This window comes from Urocitellus parryii, chromosome 2 (genome assembly GCF_045843805.1).
Source record: "Urocitellus parryii isolate mUroPar1 chromosome 2, mUroPar1.hap1, whole genome shotgun sequence".
NCBI lineage: Eukaryota > Metazoa > Chordata > Mammalia > Rodentia > Sciuridae > Urocitellus > Urocitellus parryii.
Genome location: NC_135532.1, coordinates 97,264,060 through 97,284,158, shown reverse-complemented (window position 1 = coordinate 97,284,158; position 20,099 = coordinate 97,264,060). Strand labels below are relative to the sequence as shown.

Genomic DNA, 20,099 nt, shown 5'->3' with positions numbered 1-20,099 from the left:
TGCACAGGACAATTCTGCCACATAGTAATGTTTCACAAAAGGCACCTCTTGCCACTGCCTTCCTTCTGGCTTATATGGGATAAGGACATGTCATTTATTTCTAAAAGCCCATAAAATCACTAAGAGAAAACTGAGTAGTGGAGTGATGACCCTTGAACTCTTTTTATGACCCCAAACATGATGAGTATAATTTATGAGCTGCCTGAAATCCTTTTGGAAATGAGGCAAGTTATAAATAAATGAAAAAAACGTGACTTGGAAAGAGACAGCTCTTTCCAGAAGGTCTGCATTGACTGAAATATGGCCACTAACTACATTATAACAAATCTCATTGTTGGCTTTCACCAAAGATGTTGTTTTAGTGGTGATTTGCTGTGGGAAATTTTCCTTATTTCAATTCACAGAGGAAAATACAGATTTTATCAAATTCTGGCTCTGTGTGTATGTTCTAAAAAAGCATTCTTGCATATCTTGCTATTGTAGATTGCAATGATCAAAGTGGCTGCCCCACGGGTCGTCTGCAGGATCATTGACCGAGCCATCCAAGTGTGTGGAGGTGCAGGCGTCTCTCAGGATTTCCCTCTGGCTAACATGTGAGTGGATATAGAATATTTAATTAAAAATATACCAAAACCTTGACACTAATTGTTTAGGAAGAAAATAAAGATACTTACTTTAAAGCATAACTGAAGGCTTAATGAAGTGATACTGTAACTTTTAATATAGACCTCACCACCAAGAAATATTTGACTCATAGTTACAATCATCAGCTCATTCTGACATGTTAAATTTCACACCAAGAGGACCCACTAAGGACTCCTGGCATACACACATAGAATGGAGATCTACCCAGAAATACGAAGGTGGGGAGTACCAGAGAGAGCGAAACAGCCGAGAGCCAACTCTATGTGTATGGGACAAGTCACCAGCCACACAGGGAACCAGCAGCTGCACTTGCAGCAGAGAATGCCAGTGGCCATGAAATAGCCAGATTCTCATTACAAGGAGGCTAGAAGAAGCATTCTCCATCCACTATCTGTCCCCACACATGGCCACAGTGCAACTGGTCTATCGCACTGGAAGTAGGATCTCACCTTCCATGGATTTTTAGCCTTAAGAAAGAACAAAACATATGCTGTAATACCATTTGCTACCTGTATCTTACTTAAGACACCTCTTAGCTCTTCCAAGTTCTGGTAACATGTGGCAAACCAAGAATGAGATTAACCCCACTGGTTCAAGCCCACAATCTGCATGGGGAAAGGAGGTGGCAGGAACTACAGCACCCTCTCTGTGGTCTTCACATCCAGTTCTGACAGCAGTGCATAGCCAGATGGCAGGGTAGCAACAGGAACCAACCACAGTGTTCCTCTTTGCCATTTTGGTGCAATGGTGGCTGAAGTCAGGTAAAATTCCTCTTGGTCCCTTTTTGCCATGCACACCTGGGTTTACGGTGGCTGCTGGATCCATGACTTTTTCACAAGTCCTTTATCTACAGTGCACATGTGAGGGCAAGGCAATGGCTGGACCCACTCTTGCCCAAGGCCCCTCAGCTCATCCCTGTGGTCAGGGCAGTCGCAGGAACTATAGTTTTCCCTCCTTGCTCTATCAGTAGCAGGTGAAACTGGCCCAGGTAGAGGGCATCAGCAAACTGCATGGGCATCTGCCTTAAGTCCTGGAATGGTGTGAGCCTCCCAGCAGCTGGCCATACCCTTGGACTCAGAGGGCAAGTGCCTCCAGCCTGTAGTTCTCAAGGGCACCAACCTCCACTCTCCCCATTTTGCAACACCAGTCCCCTGCAGAGCAGGGCAGCTCTCAGGCTTTGTCACTGTCACTCTGCTGCACCAAGCTGGGGGTTAATGAAGCAACTACCTTCTGAGCCAGTGCAGTGGAACGTCTGTAGGCTCCCAGGGTGGGCATGTGTAGGTTTCTGAATCCTAGATCAGTCCAAATTCAGACCACAGCTCCCTTCTCAAGATGGCTCCTGGCCACAGCACCGTGTGAGTTCACTAGGAGACGATGTGAAATCCTTTCCAAAGCAAGGCCACTGTGCAGATTTCAGCTTACCTATCTAAGTGGGCTTCAAGCCTGTGAGGTTATGAGCCTTTCTAGTAGCTAGGATTGCCAGCGTCCTCATTAATAGAGTGTGCTGGAATTCTTCCTTTCACCCTGACCCTGCAGAGTCAGGATGGTAGATACGGGGTTTTTCGCTTTTATCCCAGGTCTCTACATTTCCTAAGGTTCCATTTTCTCTTTGCCAATCTCTAGTGGTCTCTCAAAATCACTCGCCTCAAAATGCACTTGTTCACCTGTTGCTAGAGTTCTCTGTAGAGAAGTGAGTGAGTACTGCCACCTCTATTTAGCCATCTTGAATCCTCCCAAGTTAGGAACTTTAAAATAGCATCTTGGAAGTCCTTTGGCTTACTCCCTTCATTTTAATTGCATTCCTTTTCTTATTCCTGCTGTATTGGAATTAATCTTGGTTTAGAATTATTATTTCATTAAATTATAATGTTCCTCTTTGACACCTCCCACAAATCTCTGCTCTTTTGTTTTTATCAGGTATGCGTTAACACGAACTCTGCGCCTAGCAGATGGACCCGATGAAGTGCACCTCTCAGCAATTGCCAAGATGGAGCTACAGGACCAAGCTAAAGCGCTGAGAGCCAAGATGTGAGGAAGGCAACACCACTCTATCCCCAGGGTAGACGCATTCCTTAATCAGCTCCAATGTTTGATTGAGTCTCACATTTTTGTAACAGATTGAGAACAGGGTTAGTTTTCACTTGTGGTAAAGATTTTAGCCTCTATTTTGATCAGTGGGTTTTATAATTTCAAGGGTCACACAGATATAAGTTGGAAAATCTGTAGCTGTTCTTAGGTCTAGTAACTAAGTGGTTTAGTATTTGCTTTTAAGTGCAACTTATAATGAGATCATAAAATAATGGAGAATTATTTCTAAAACATTTCCTGTGTGGCATAAAAATGGTTTGATGTTTTGAATTTTAGGAATTAATATAAGTAAATAACTTCAATAATATTTCATCCTGCTTTTAAAAACATATAGTTGGATCTCTTTTAAACACTATTTTTAGAGGGGTTAGTTTGAAATCGTGCCATAAAGTTTGCACATGGCTATATGGGTTGTTTAGAATCCATGCAATTCTAACTTCTTCATAATATAGCCTGGAGCACTTGTCTTCCATCTGAATGCAGCTGATAGTTTACAAGAAAACACGGCAAATTTTGAGAAAATATAACTAAGAACCATTTTACTTGCTTATAAGTTAATGAGAACAGTGGACAGATTGAGCTGTAAGAAAGTTCTTCTGTTTTGTTAAGAGGCTAAAGACAGTCTGCTCTGAGTGGCCCATTAATTTTAGGAATTAATATAAGTAATAATATAAGTAATGCAGCCTGTGCAGACATCCTTGTGGCAGTTACGTCAGCTGTCACACACAGTATAGTTGTCGGCCATGTGTGACTTCTGAGCACCCTAAATGTAGCTAATGAAACTGAGGAACCCCCAGGCACAGTGGTGCACACCTACAATCCCAGCTGCTCAGGAGGCTGAGGCAGGAGGATTGCAAGTTCAAAGCCAGCTTCAGCCATGGTAAGGCCCCAAGCAACTCAGTGAGACCCTGTCTCTAAATAATACACAAAATAGGGCTGGGGATGTGGCTCAGTGGCTGAGTGCCCCTGAGTTCAATACCTGGTACCAAAAGGAAAAAGAAACTGAGGAACTGAATTGTTAATTAAAAAAAAATAAATTTAGTTATTAGGGGAAAACTTTTAAGTGTGCTTAGAATGACTTGATTATGTGAATCTACTTTTTCAACTGTAAATTTAATGAAATATTAATACAGAGAAAGTATTTTGAATCAAAATTTGGCATCCAAATAAGAAAACAGAGTAAGTGTAAAATGTACATCAGATTTTGAAAACTTAGTTTGAAAAACATCTCAATACCTTTTTATATTGATTACATATCAAAATAATAACTTGGAAATATTGAGTTCAATAAAATATATTATTAAAAATCATTTCACCTGTTTCTCATTACATTTTTGTGTGAATATCATTGCAATAGTAACTGATCAAGTTTTAAATTTTCAAATAAAAGGTTTTTCCCCTAAAACCTTTTAAGTTTGTTTTATCAGAACACATATACATCCCATGAATTTAATGATGTCCTTAGATGCTTTCCATCATGATTTAAATTTCTCCTTGGGTGAGTGTGGAGGTGCAGGAATTTGACCAGCCCTGGGCTGGGGTCCCCTGTGTGTGGTGAGGTCCTCTGCAACATCTGCCCTCTTACCCTCTGCAGAGCTCATTTTCTTTCTCCATTTTGAGATGAAGTTTTTAATCCTAGCGGACCCTCACCTACCAAGGGCCTATTGTGAGAATCACTGAAGCCATATAGAACATCTGGAAATTAGTTAACATAATACTACTTTATACGGTCTCCTTATTTGATGTGGAGCAAATCCTGTAACCTTATTACTAATTTGCAAAGTTGTAATTTAGAAGAAATCAGGATTTTTTTGAATAATTGGCTTTAAAGATTATGCCCAAGTCTAGTAATCTTGTAATTTTCTCTCTTTAAACAAAGCTGGCTAAATTAGTTATTTGTTTCAGTTACCGACTGTCTTGTACATACCACAATCTAAGGCAGATCACTTTGTGTCATCAATACTTACCTCTTTCCCTACCTTTATTTATTTAGATAAAATCATGTTTAAAAGAACAGTATGTTTTGTTTTGTTTTTGAAAGGGGAAAAAAGTCTCCAAATTATAAAAATGAAGAGAACAAGGGTCCCTTTGCCCTGGTCATTGTGGGGAGAGTGTACTGACTAGAATCTTGTGAGCCTCAGTCCATTTCTAGGGCTCTGTCTCTGCAGGCTGTTGCCAGGAGTCACTGAGCAACAGTCCTCTTAGGGACTGTTGTGCTGGCTTTGCCACATGTTAGGAACCACATGGTTTTAAAATGAGAAGTTTTTGCAGGAAGAGAGGAGGGAGAATGGGCTTCCCAGTCAGGGCTTCCCCCATCAAGATCCCTCCAAGATTTCCCGTGTGGCTGGTGGCAGGAGAGGAGGAGCCTCCAGACTGCCAGGCAGGGAAGATACAAGAGGCACCACACAAAAAGGTCATGGTCTTTACTTCTGCAAAACAGTTAGGATGCACGAAGGGTGAGGGTGATTGTGCAGGGGAGTAGCCATCAAGGGATCCCCAATATTTGAAGTTTTTAACTTTGAGAAGGCACAACTATGGAGGAAGTGGTTTCCTCATCCACCTGTGGCTATCTATAAAGGCCTCCTGGGGGTGGGTCCCCAGCATCCCAGCTGTTCCCATACAGCTGTGGTCCACACTTCAAAGATGCTTACACATTGTTGAAGAGAATGATAGTGGGGGACAAGCAGCCAAGTCCAAAGTGGCAGGTAGATCTTTGAACAGAGAAGTTGTAAACTCACCTCTCACCAGCAATGACACATGCAGATTGAAAGGGAGAAGGGTGGAGGATGATACTGCATGCCAATGGAATCCAGTAAGTGGCACAAGGCTTGCCAAAACCCACTTTTCTCCTTGTTCTTGAATCAAGATTTAACAGTCTCTGAAAAAGTCAGAGGAAAGACACTTTTTTTTTAACTCAGACTTCCTACGGAATTCTTAAAGAATATTATCAAAAGAAATTATTTGTGAAAACGTCTACTATGAAAAAATATCCTATTTCTCCAGCCTTCTTCTTCTTCTTTTTTTTTTTTTTTTTTTTTTTTGGTCTTTGGCCTGCACTATAGCAGTAGGCCCAACTGGACTTCTGGTCTGTTTTCACAGCAGAACTGCCAGCTGCAACAAGCCTCTTGTGTTTCTGCAGCTTTTATCTCAGAATAAATTAACAGTCCTTGCTTTGGTTCCATCTGAGCTTATCCCCTGACAGCTCTTTGATCTCCCCAATATGGCCCACTTCATCATGGTCCCCTGGCTGCTGTTCTAGCACACAAACATAGCCAGGCCTGGAGCCTCGTTCTGACTCTCCCCTCCTGAAGGTTTCCAGACGCCTGCTCAAGAGCCACCTCAGAGTGTCCTTTCTTGACCACTGTTCTGATCATATTTCACATGCTGTCATTCTCCGCCTCCTTACCTGCCTTTCTGTTCTCACAGCACACACTACCTTGCACATATCTATCTACTCATGGTCTCTTTTCTCACCAGAGCGTAAGGCCCTTTCAAATTTCACTTCCGTCACTTTTCTGTGCACTAATGTCTCCTTGATCCCTGAAACCGTGCCTGACATCTTCACTCTTTACTCATGCTCATTTTGGGGGGGTGAAGATATGCAGAGAAAAGTTTGCTTCACAGAGCTGGCTGAAGCATTTAAAAAAAGAATGAAGGAACGTGTGAAAGAGTGATCATGCATGCTCTGCTGGTCCCTGGTTTGTAACACAGCAATGGTGAGAGGCAAAGCATCCATTTATAAACCCCCAAAGAGCCAAAGCTTGATCCCTGGCATGTGAACACAGGTTGGGCAGCAGACCTGGAATGGATCAGCCGCTGGAGGAAAACTAAGTCTAAGGAGGAGCATCAGTGCCTAGAGTGGGGGTGCCCAGCAGTTTGAACAAGTCTACCGGTAAAATAGAAGTTCAATGAGTATTTAACAATCCAGGAGAATATGGATTGTTCAATACTCATTGAATATTAAATATTAAAATATTATATTTAATTAATATTTGATATAAAAATATTAAAAATATTTAATATTTAAAATATTAAATATTTTATCCTGATGTCTAATCAGCCAGAGGGCTGTGATCTGCTCTAGGCACAGAGGGAAGTCAGGACACCTAAGAGAAACAGAACCACTTCTGGTGATTGTTAGAATTTTCCAATTTTCCTAATAAGCAGAATTCTGGGAAGTGTCCTCCCTTAATTCAGGGTGGACAAAAAGCATTTAGGATTTATGATCCTACCATAATATTTTTATTTGTTCCTTTTTTTCAGCACCTCTTTCTCACACAACCGTGTGTGTATGTGTGTGTGTGTGTGTGTGTGTGTGTGTGTGTGTGCTCACTCGGGGGACGCCCTAAATAAGCACTGGCCAAATGGAGAATAGCTACACAGGCAGGCAGTGCTGCCCAGCCTCCTGCACCCTTGGGTTGATGACTCACCCTGGATGATTCTCTTTCACGTTTTAAAAATGGTGAAAGTGGAGACTGCAGACACTCCTCCCTCCACCAGCCTTCTCCCTCTGCCTTTAATCTCCGCTGCTCTTTTTCCTTACACTCCACACCAGCTGACTGTCCAGCTAGTCCTCCAATATCCCAGGTGTTTTTCTTGTTGGAAATAAGGAGGTGCCACAAGAAATCAAACACCTGCTTGAACATGGGTGGGCAAGGGCTGGGTGATGCTGGCTCAGTGGCAGAGCACTCACCTAGCATGTGTGAAGCACTGAGTACGATCCTCAGCACCACATTTAAAAAGAAAGTAAGTGAAAAAAAAAAGTGGGGCTGGGGTTGTGGCTCAGCGGTAGAGCACTCCTCTTGCAAGTGCGGGATCCTGGGTTCGATCATCAGCACCACATAAAAAAAATAAATAAGTGAAATAAAGGCATTGTGTCCAACTACAACTAAAAAATAAATATTTAAAAAAAGTGGGTGGGCAAAGCAAACCTTTACTTCTGGCAGAAGGGCACACTAGCAAGCGCACCTGGGCAGGCAGCCCACCTGCTTAAACCTCTACCCTAACCCAGCGCTGCCCTTCCCTCTGATTGGAGAAGTTTGGGGTTACAATCTATGCAATTGGCTAATTTTAGAATTAGGGTGGGCAAAAGGCAAAGGCTACAATTGGATCCAATGAAAGGTAAATACTATATTCTGAAAAATGGACCACCAGCTTTTTTATTTCTCACATTTGTTACCTTGGGGTCTTTGCAGAGGCGTTTATTTACCTAGAAAGCTCTCTGCACCCCCTTCCCTATCTTTAAGGCTTACTCCTTTCCTGCCAATGTAACTCTCTAGGGATTCCTTCTGTGACCATCCACCAGCTAAATTTCAAACCCTCTTAACACCCACACATAGACCTCTAACCCTCCTCCTCTACTTTAGTTGTCTTCTCAAAATTCTCCACCATGTGACATACTATGTATTTTTCTTTTGCTTAGTATTCCCTCTTCTCCTAGTAAAACGTATACTTTAGCAGAAAGGGGATTTTGTCTGTTTTGATCACAACACTAGTAGCTGGAACGATGCCTGCCACATACATAATAGTTCCTCTCTATTTCTTGAACACAGTCATGCACCCAGCTGCAGGAGGACCGGGGTCCAGGATGGCTGATTAATCTCTACATCTAATGTGTGGTCACACAGCCTCAGGCTTACTCACTGGCCATACAGACTTCTGGCAGTAGGGCACACTAGCAAGCGTACTGGGTCCTAAAACAGAGTTTTTGTCCTGGCTCATCATCAGAATCACCCGGGGAGGTCAATATAGCTCAGTTGCTCCTGACCCAGCTTTCGTGATGGTGACTTCAGTGATAACAAGATTCAAAGTGATATGGGGGCCGAGGGTGGAGACTTGCTTCCTGACAAATCTTGATCTTCATTTCAGGTAGGTGCATGGCTGAAATCATCAGAAAAAGACCTATGGGAGCCAAAGGAATCGCCTGTGTGGAACTGGGAGTAGGGGAGGGGGGAGACTGAGGAAGTCTGGAGGGTCTCACCCAGATCAGGCAGGAACATAGGTCTTTGCAGCTGGACCAGACAGCAGCCCGAGCAGGCTAATGGGACAGCCATCCTACAGTGGTGACCTCCATCTGGCCTTGCCCACCAGTTCTTTCCTTCCTTGCCTGACTTGCTCAACTCTGAGGAATGTGTGGTTGGCCAAACTGGGTTTATGGGTCTTTCCCATGTTGTCCAAGAAAAAAAAAAAAAAAAAACAGCTCTTCCAGTACTATGAATAGAAATACAATGCAAGCCACATGAGTCATTTAAGACTCTAGGAAAGGACAAGATGGGTGAAGAGCAGAGAAAACAAGGGACTCCAAGATGGCTGAATTGAGGTGGCCAGTACTCACTGGCTCCTCCACAAAGAACCAAAACAACAGGCTAATTGGTGCGTTTTGAGGTGAGTGATCATAGGAGAACATAGGAAATTGGCAAGAGACAAAGAATGGACACTTGGAAGATTTGGAGACCTGGGACAACAGAATAGGCAGAAAAACAAAATACTCAGAATCTACCAACCTGGCTCCACAGCCAGGGGAGGAGGATCTTTGCAGGGGTCAGGGTGAAAGAATCCCAGCAAACTATCAGTGAGAGGCTGGCAATCCTAGCTACTAGAAAGGCTCATATCCTCACAGGCTTGTAGCCCACTTAGATAGGTAAGCTGAAATCAGCACAGTGGCCTTACTTTGGAAAAGGGTTTCAGGTCATATCCTAGTGAACCCACAGGGTGCTATGGCCAGGAGCCATCTTGAGATGGGAGCTATGGTCTGAATTCAAACTCATCTAGGGCTCAGAAACCCCTACCCATTCCCACTCTGGGACTCTACGGACATTCCACTGCACTGGCTCAGAAGGTAGTTTCTTGGTGCAGCAGAGTGACACTGACAAAGTCCACTAGCTGCCCTGCTCTGTAGAGGATGGGTGTTGCAAAATAAGGAGAGTGGAGGTTGGTGCCCTTGAGAACTAGAGGCTAGAGGCCCTTGCCCTCTGAGACCAAGGGTGTGTCCAGCTGCTGGGAGACTCACACCTCGGCAACGACTGAAGACAAATGCCCACACAGGTGCTGAAGCCTCTGCCTCCAGTGCCACCCTAGGAGTTTGTTGCTGACTGGGCAGGGAGGCTACAGGGTGCTCCCAAAGCTGCACCCCAAAAGGGACATTATGAGGAGGCCGACAGTAATCCCATGGCTTCAGACATCTTCCGGCCAATGGGTGCATACAGCCAAAGAGAACCCCAGGAGGATCTTTGCCCCACGTTGGCAGAAGTCTTACTCTCAGGTGGGCACTGCTGCTGAAACAGGAGAGAGACGAACACCAAGACACCAAGGTCCCTGCTGCTGACCCACCCACCCCATTTCTGCCACAGTCCTGCCCCCCCCCCCTAACCTCACACTGCTGTCAGGACTAGGTGGAGTGCCACAAAACCAAACGGTTACTGTGATTCTAGCCTCTTCTGTGTAGCATCTGGACAATATCACTGACTAGTCAAGGACTAGTGCTTCAGACCCTCACCACCACTGGGGTAGCCAGTGCCAGAGACCCTTCCTAACATCAACAGTGCCTGTGGACACCCTCGTTACCCCAGGAACCTCCATTACAGGAGTAGCCACCCGGTGAGCACCTCACACACACTGCCATTTGTACCCTATCTGCCTGAACTGCTATAGCGCACCCATTCTTGAATAGACCACACAGCGAGTCTCTCTGACGACTTCAAAATGTTGTGCACTCTGGGCAAAGTCAAGAATCAAAGCCAAATTATCAACAGGGAGAATACACTATGGTGCCCAGATACAATCAAAGTCAACATTGCACAACAAACCAACACCCAAGGACACATCTGTAGGCAAAACTGCTTACTAAGAAGGCCATCTCATAAAAGTGATAGATATACTTGATCTACTTGATCTGATAAATCAGATATACCTGATCTTAATGCAGGAGCACAAGGAATATGAAAACAACAAGGTAAAATGACACCTCAGACGAAAACAATAGTTCTCTAGCAACAGTTACCAAAGAAATTGAAATGGCTGGAATACCTGATAAAGAATTGAAAAGGGCCAGGCATGGTGGTGCAGGCCTGTAATCCCAGCAGTTTGGGAGGCTGAGGCAGGAGGATTGTGAGTTCAACGCCAGCCTCAGCAATTTAGTGAGGTACTTAGCAACTCTGAGACTCTGTCTCTAAATAAAATATATATTTAAAAAAAAAGGCTGAGGATGTGGCTCAGTGGTTAAGCACCCCTGGGTTCAATCCTCAGTACCCCCCCCCCACCAAAAAAAAAAGAATTGAAAAGGGTGATTATTTTCAAAAGTTCAGTGAGATCCAAGAGAATACATAAACAGTTCATTGAAACCAGGAAGATGATGTAGCACTTGAGTGAGAAATTCAACAGAGAGATCTAAAACAGAACCAAACAAAAATCTTGGAAATAACAAGTCTAATAAGTAAACTAAAAAATATATTTGAAGACTTTGACAAGAATCTGACCTTAAAGCCTAGGTTTTTATTTATTTTTATTTATTTATTTTTTAATATCACAGTCAGACCAAAAAAAAAAAAAAGAAAGAAAGAAAGAAAGAATGAAGAGAACATTCGAGACCTTTGGGACACCATCGATTAAACAAACAGTCACTTTTTCAGAATACCAAAAAGCAATGACAAAAAAAGTTAAGAATGTAGAAAACCCGTCAGAATAAATAATAGCAGCAAAATTCCCTAACCTTGAGAAAGATAGGGATATCCATGCACAGAAAGCTAATAGGATCACAAATAGACTTAACCAAAAACACATTTACCACAGGATATTATAGTCAAATTCTCAAAAATGTAATACAAAAGAAAAAATTTTAAAATCTTCAAGAGAAAAGTTCCATGTCACATTTAAAGGCATCCTAGTTAGATTAAGCAGATTTCTCAGTAGAAACCCCACAGGTCAGGAAGAAAAGGAATGTCATGGCACATCCTGAAAGAAAATAATCACCAACCAAGGTTTCCACATCCAGCAAGGTTATCCTTCAGAAATGAAGAAAACATAAAGGCTTTCCAAGATAAGCCCCAAGTGGGAAAATACATGAGACATTGAAGGAAGTCAGACATGCAGAAGTGAAAAAAAAAATCATGGAAGTCTAAATCCCACTAGAAAATACACAAAAAGACAAAAACAACCCAATATGAATGTGGTAAACCATCCAACCCCCAACATGAACAAGAGAGGAAGAACAAAGAATATTCAAAACAACTAGAAGAAATTCAACAAAATGACAGGAATGAGTCTTGACCTATCAATGATAACCCGGATGCAGAGACTAAATTCTCCACCTGAAAGATACAGACTGACTGAATGAATTAAAAAATAATAAAAAAACCCCAACCAAACAAAAAACAACAACATGCTGTCTCTAAGAAATTCACTTCACCAGTAAATACATACACAAACTAAAAATAAAAGGAGGGAAAATGATAAAACCTAGAGTGAGTAGGATTTACATCTGGAAAAATGAACTTTAAAATAAACACTAAGATGAGAGCTGGGTGTGGTGGTGCATGCCTATAATCCCAGGGGCGTTGGAGGCTGCACCCTCAAAGGGTGGATCAAAAGTTCAAAGTCAACCTCAGCAAAAGCAAGGCACTAAGCAACTCAGTGAGGCCTCGTCTCTAAATAAAATATGAAATAGGGCTGGAGATGTGGTTCAGTGGTCGAGTGCCCCTGAGTTCAATCCCAGGTACCCCACCCCCCCGCAAAATAGAAAAGAACAAGAAGGTAACTATATAACTCCAAGACCCTACTTCATCAGGGAACAGATTATACAGACAAAAAAAAAAATCAATAGAGAAACACAAGGGTTAAATTATGCTATAGCCCAAAGGGACTTAACAGATGTATAGAGAACATTCCATCCAACAGATGATGAATGTTTTCATCAGCACATGGAACTCTTTCCAGAATAGACCATATAATAAGCTGCAAAATTTAAAGATACATTAGGCCAATAAATTTTAAAAAATTGAAATCATATCTTGTATGTTTTCTGATTATGATAAAACACAACTAGCAGTCAACAGCAAAAGAAATTTTAGAAATAATACCAATTCAGGAAGTCTGAAAAACACAATTCTGAATGAACAGTGGGTCCCTGAGGAAATCAGAAGGAAAGTTAAAAACGTGTTTAAACAAATGAAAATGGCAACACAACATACCCAAACCTACATCTTAAAGATACATCTCTAGGACTTCAAAAAACAAGAACAAGCCAAATTCAAAACTGGTTGGAGGAAAAAATAACAAACTTTTGAGCAGAAATAAGTAAGGACTATAGTTAGAAAATAAAGTAAAATTATCTAGTGCCACATAACAAAAATTGTCCACTAGTGTAACTAAGGAAAAAAGAGTGAATTTCATCCTTTTTCTTTTTTTGGTAACAGGGATTAAACTCAGGGGCACTGAACCACTAAACCACACTCCCAGCCCTATTTTCTATTTTATTTAGAGATAAGCTCTCTGAGTTGCTTTTGCTGAGGCTGGCTTTGAACTTGTGATCCTCCTGCCTCAGCCTCCTGAGCCACTGGGATTACAGGCCACCATTCCTGGCAAATTTTATCTTTTATGATATTGTCTGGTGAGGAAAAAATAATAATAACTACAGTCCATCTACTATATTAAAGAAAACAAAACAAAACTCGGCTGGACAGGAATCACTGAGCACATCTTGTTTACCAAAGGTCCTGTGGTATAGACATTCCTCCGGATCGTTGGAGGAAAACTAGTATTTGTTCTTGGTGATGAAGATTTCTGGCTGGAACAAGACGTTGGCTCCAACACGTAGAAACTCAAGTGTATGAACTCAGTATCTTAAGATTCCACTGGACTTACAAGCCACAGTCCTCCTGGCTCAGTGGGAATTAATAATGACCTTGTCATGGAAATGGAGAAAACATTTTAATAAAAGTCAAAAGAGTGATCATTATTCTCTCCAGATCCACCTTCTGGAAAATAGCTTTTAATGAGGTTTTTGGCTTCAGGGGAAATTATCCTCAAAAGCCTTCCTTGCTGCATTTCTTTCAGTTTGGGTCACCCTAACTCCTTTCTAGGTCTCCGAGATGCTAACAAAATGTTCTGTTATTAATGGTTTAAACTTGAAATAAGACTGGAGGGTGGTCCACCCATCCCATAAAGGTAATCCCCCTGCAGGAGAACAAGCTCCCTTTACACGAACTTCCTGCTTGGCATGGCTTCAGTTCTCAGGCTGGGTCAACCTGGATCTGTCCTCCTGGGAAGTCTACCTTCCTTTGGTTGAGGCTAGAGTTTGAATTCTAAATTCATTTGAAAGGTCGCCCCTTTGAAATTAAAAGTCCCAAACTTCCTCAAGCTGAGAATGGAAACTGAAAACCTACCTGCAGGCTCAAGGAAGCTGAAACTGTCTGATAGAGTCTCTGGTTTGCACAGCCTAGCTAGATCTACATGTGTTTATTTCCTGACTTTTATTTCTATAAATTTTAACTACTTGCACTGGACCTATGGAGAAAAACAGTGTAGCTATTTCTCCCCAGTTTGATCAAACTGTATTAAGTTCATTTTTCCTTTTTATATCATTGGCTTATTTGTTCTGTGGACAGATGACTGGATCCAGCCAGCCTGGGATCCAGGTAGGTTCCCTAGCTTGACTGACAGTAAGTAACACAGTTGAAACTTTTCAGCAAGAATTCTAATTCCATAGGAGTAAGTAACTTGACCAGCAAATCCACAATATATTGTGATCTTCATGAGCTAAGGCAATGATTTTCTTTGTTCTCTTTTAAACTTTTCTTTTGCTGTCCAAGTTTGAGACAGCTCTCAGAAGAGAAGAGACAATATTTGCAGAGGCTTTAAGCATTTTGCCAGATGTGAAGCAGGAATGCCAGGGGATTGAAATATTTCCTTCCTTTATTCAGTGGTATCTTTGCCGGCTCACGACAGATGAATTTCTTATTTCTAGCTAAACAACACTAAACTAAGTGGAATTCAGAGCACATGAGATTTACTTTAGTGCACTAAGGAAGACCTGGATCCTAGGCATTTTGATAAACCCTTGCTGAGGCCTGGGGGGATGGGCTAGGGGGGGATACAGGAATGACCAAGTCCCTATTGTCCTTGGACTTGTCCTCAGGAGTTAATTCATCCTGTTGACAACTCCCTTAATCTAATAACCCTACCCATCCGTACTAGATAGGACAGGATTTTCCACAATCATATAACCTTGGGAAAATACTTGGGCTCTCCCTAGAAAACAAAGCAAAAACATGTTCAAATTTCTCTTCAAAGATCCTGTGTCACTGTAGAAGCTTGAATACAGTATGCAAGCCATTTAAACTGAAGATCCAGGAAGTGAGACGCAGAAAAAGACAACAGGTGGCATTTCTGCACATTTCACAACTCCAATCCCAGCCTCAAATGGCTGAGAAGTTGGCATTATTGAAAACATTTCAAAGTCAGAGAAGACCAGTGTGGAGAGCAGGCTGGGCCGGGCCCTGAGTTACTCCATTTATAAGCATCAGTTTGCCCTGGGTTGCTCTATTTTGAGTGCAAGTGCTAAAGCAGAATGACCTGGTAACTTGTCTGGGCAAACAGATAACCACCAGATGTTGGACATACAGAACTCATCAGAAAGAATAACCCCCAGCTGCACAGCACAATCATAAGGCTCAAACTGAGAAATCAATCATGCTAATAAAAAAAAAAATGGTCACTTGTGAACTTACCAAATTAACTCAGAAGCCCATGGAGGCATGGGCATATCAAACCAGATCAGAGAAACCAGGCTGGTGAGATGATCAAACACAACAAACCACTATATGATGTAACTCTTCACCTAAAAGACATAAAAGGAGAAAGACTGGGGTGCGGGGGCACACATGGAGTCATTGTGCCATCATGCCATCATCTTCTCAGACCAGGAGGCCAGGAGGCCAATAGGAGATCAGCACTAGACTTTGTCCCCAGGGGATTCAGCTCAACTCCATCTCTCTGCCGCATGCAGCCCACTTTGAAACTGCCTGCCATCCAGACCCTCACTTCGCCTTGAACTGCTCTGTACCTCACCTTGAACAGCTGCCCTCCCTGAAAAACTATACACCTTGAACTAGTTTCATGCCTTCGGATTTTCCCACTAGGTTGTAGCTTATCTGGCCACCAGCAGTGACTCCTTTGCATTTGTATCAACTCAAAATCTTTGCTTGCAGTTCTGTCTCTTTTAAACTCTGTGGCCACTGTGAACCCTCTCTTAGCTGTTCTCTAACCTGTGCATCCTTGTGTAAAATGTGTTGTGTGACTTGAATGTTACAGACATTAGTAATCAAGGTTCGAATGGAATAAAAGAACCTGAGGTTGCTAGGATCCTGATACCAAGCAAACCATGAGTTTTCAAAGAATTAAAGCCAATGGAAGTGATGTAGCTTGTGGGTTTATTGCTATTCAATAAATTCTGACATTGAGGAGAAACACAAATATGTCTGGTCTATGTTAATGGCATAGCTCAGGCATGACAACTGTCCTGGGCAGGAATTTGTGTTGTTCAAAACTAGCCCACACAGGCCTACCGCAGACCCAACCCATGACTCTTAATGTCAACTGATAAAGGTTACTGTTTCCTGTTAGAGTTCAGTTGCTATTGTGTGAATTTGGAGTATAGGTCTTTTTTAACCACAAAGAACTGATTTATACAAGCACAGTTTAACTAATTCACAAAATATTTAGTTGAGTTCCAGGAGAGCTAAAGGTGAACCAGGAGAACTTATATTCTTTTTTTTTTTTTTAGAGAGAGAGAGAAAAAATTTTAATATTTATTTTTTAGTTTTCAGCGGACACAACATCTTTGTTTGTATGTGATGCTGAGGATCGAACCTGGGCCACACGCATGCCAGGCGAGCGCCCTACCGCTTGAGCCACATCCCCAGCCCAGAACTTATAGTCTTCCTACAGGGGATGGTCTGTTAAACCAAGAACACTATTAATGATACCACCTGAGATGAGAATCAATCAGGGCCCAGTTCTGTTTACCCAGATGTGAAGACTGAACACCTCAGAAACACTGAGGCAAGCGTAGAAAGCAAGATTTATTTAAAGGATAGAACAGAGATAGACTTCTCCACAGAGAAGGGGTCCCAGAGCTGGGTGTCTGAAAAAGTGGGGGTACCCTGTCCCTCTTATACTTTCTAGAGTTCCTTTGTTCATATGGCCTCTCCTCCCCCTATCCTATCTCTCTCCTCCCCCTACCCTGCCTAAGTGACCAAAAGGTGGACCCAAACTGGAGTGATAGAGGGTAAGAAGGGAGCAGCCCAGGAGGCACTAATTTACAACTCATATAACTCCCAGCAGGGAGGATGGATCCCTGGAGGCAGGTTACCTTGGCAACAGGTGGAGGAGGAGGGGGAAGGTCACTGCAGATATCAGCATTTCATTTCCTTTCCTTTCCAACCAGCCCCCATCTTCTGGATGGGACCCAGTTATTTATTGCCTACGCTGACGGTCTTTTCCTCCCCCTGGGCCTCCAGAAGAAGAGTCCACAATATCAGGGAGTCAAGGAAATCTTCCACTCCTGAAGAAACGAGGGATATGAGTAGAGAGAAATGTTCCAAGTAGAGCCAATACATGTGAAAGTGGAGGGTTAGAAAAGTCTAGAAACCGAAAGGCCAACCATTGTTGGAATGATGGCAGAGAAAATCAAACAGACCGAAATTAAGGGCCTTTCTGAAATAGAGGGCAGCTTCCAGATAACTTGTTTTCCTGCATCCTGTGTTGATTCTCCTGAGAGTAAAGGCTGGAGGGCTGCCCCCTCTGGTCTGGGGGACTCCAAGGAAGCTGAGAGTAGAGATTGCCCCTTAATGCCACTGAAAAAAATTCAGGACACACCGAAAACAAGGAAAGGCACAGATTTATTAAAGGTCAGCAAGATTCTGTACACCCTTTGTCTCTCAGAGAAGATGAGTAACACATCCAGGGTTGAGCTCTCTGACAACATATATGATTTTCCTCGGAGGAAAAGCACAGGTTCCCAGGTAAGCTTTTTAAGAAATCAAGTCCCGTGTCAATCAGTTGATATCTAGAGTTCAGAATATTTCTTCTTGATTAAGCAGTCTAGCCATAAAACAGTTGTGGGCACTATTTCAGTCAGCTTTTACATTGCTGTGACCAAAAGACCCAAGAAGAACAACTTAAAGGAGGAAATGCTTATTTTGGCTCATGTTTTCAGAGATTCAGTCTATAGATGGCTGACTCCATAGCTCTGGGTCCAAGGTGAGGCAGAAAATCATGGTGGAAGGGAGTGGTGGGAGAAAGCAGCTCAGGACTTGGCAATCAGGAAGCAGAGAGAGAGAGAACTCTGCTCATCAGGGACAAAATATATATACCCCAAAGGCACTTCCCTTAGAGACTGACCTCTAAGGGAAGTCACACCCAGTTAATCCACATCAGCAGACTGATCCACTGATCAGGTTACAACTCTCATGATCTAATCTTTTCACCTCTGAAGTTTCTTGCATTGTCTCACATATGAGCTTCTAGGGACACCACGTATCCATTCCATAACAGGCAGATATTCAAATCTGGTGGAATTTGAGTCAGTTATGTTTTTATTCAAGTTGATCTGGTACAAGCATACACTGAAGGTTTTGTTCCTCTAACCAAAGAGACAAGCATGACCAGTCATGCTCACAGATCCAGGTGTCCATCTAGGAAGGTCTCTCCCACCCCCACCCCTTTAGTACAGAGATGCTTTACCACTGAGAGCACAAGCTCAAGTCCCACCGACATTGGGATACGGTCTTCTCCCCAGTGCATGGCCTTGGGACTGCAGCTCCTGGAGCAAAGCCCCAGATTCACTCACGCTTGTCCATCAGGAGTTGGGAAAAGTACCAGCTATGTTTTATGTCCTGCATTTCCAGGAACTCGATGGACCTAATCCCCCAGCACCACTTGCACTTCATTCGTGGGAACTAAAGAAGGTCTTCCCCTGAACTCACAGCCTTGGCACTACCACTACTGCTGCCAAGAGCCTGGCACCACCTACTTCTATCCTATGGGTCCTGGAGAAGTTTCTATCTTTGCCATGCAAATTCCATGATAGTGGCTACCATCACCCCAAACCCAGCACCATCTGCACTCACCCCACAGGAAGCAGGGAAGGTCTCCTTTCCAGTCATGGCCTTGGAACTGTAGCTGCTAATGCAAACAAACAAACTAACTAACTAACTAACTAACCATGCATCATCACGGAATTTGTCCTTTGGGCCCAAGAGGTCTCATCTGTGTCCTCCTGCTCCAGGATCATAAGTACCAAAGCCATAAGCCCTGGTGCCACCCACACTCCATCTTGTAGAATTGGGGGAGGGGGGCTTTCTTTATGTTCTTTGTCTTCAGAAGCATGGGTTCCAGCTTCACAAACCCAAAATTACCTTTACATGTGACATGGATCCCTGGCTGCCACACCAGCAGCCGCCTACTGCCACGAAGCAGCAGCAGCAGTAGTGATAGCAGAGCATGGAGCAACAGCCTGGGTTGGAGCGCAGGCAGTAAGCACCACCCGCTGCGGTGTGAAGCCCACCATGAAGGCACAGAGAACCAGCACCCAGGAAAGCCAAGGCACACAGACCTGTCATCCTTCTGTGGCCTGCCCTGGGCACGGTTAGGAGGCTTCAGAAGTCTGATCCATGAAGTGCTGCAGCCCCATTTATCAACCTTAGTCTCCCAGTTTGTGACCCGCCAGGAGAAAATGGAAGTGGGGTAGACTTGAATGAAAGTTGGAACTCAAGAATTGACCAATAGCATTAGTACATTTTCAAGCCCTAATTAGCATAAAATTGGACTAAGAGCTTCCAAATCCCAATTAGCATAAGTTTGGACCAGTAATGGTGAACCAAGTGCTATATTAAGCCCTAGACTAGCACCCTCTGGGCAGAGAAAACCTGCAATTGGGTCCCCTCTTGCACTGAAAAAGTTCCATTCAATAAATCCTACTCTTGTACTCACTCATCTGGTTTATGGATTTCATTCTTTGAATTCACAAGAACCCTGGAAGAAGAAATTGAAGATGAGATGCTGGGGTCTGCGGCAATGCAGAGGGGCATGGCCCACTATTAAGAACTGTAACACTTCTCGGCAGCCAGCAGAATCAGTGAATTGAGTTTCATCTCAAAAGTGCAGTTTCATAAGCACCAGGGGATGTAGCAAAGTTCTCCTCCAGAGCCCACGAACATGGGACTATAGTTTCTGGTGCAAAAAAATCCAGTATAGCTTGCATTTGTCTCATGGGACCTAGAGATAGTACCATCTGGGTTCCACTTCCCCAACAAAGCAACTACCAGCACTACAAACCCTAGTACTATCTGCAATTGTCCCATGGGGCCTAA

At 43.1% G+C, this 20,099-nt stretch overlaps 1 protein-coding gene across 1 annotated transcript in view; it reads left to right on the top strand.

Annotated features, from left to right (window-relative positions):
- The window catches only part of Acad11 (acyl-CoA dehydrogenase family member 11), an 81,683-nt gene extending 78,606 nt beyond the window's left edge, over nucleotides 1–3,077 (top strand). Inside the window, exons 19-20 of the mRNA XM_026383735.2 lie at nucleotides 484–593; nucleotides 2,563–3,077. Coding sequence (XP_026239520.2) covers nucleotides 484–593; nucleotides 2,563–2,677 — 225 coding nt within the window. The 3' untranslated portion in view covers nucleotides 2,678–3,077. The remainder of the gene's footprint in view (nucleotides 1–483; nucleotides 594–2,562) is intronic.
- The last annotated feature ends 17,022 nt before the right edge of the window (nucleotides 3,078–20,099 follow it).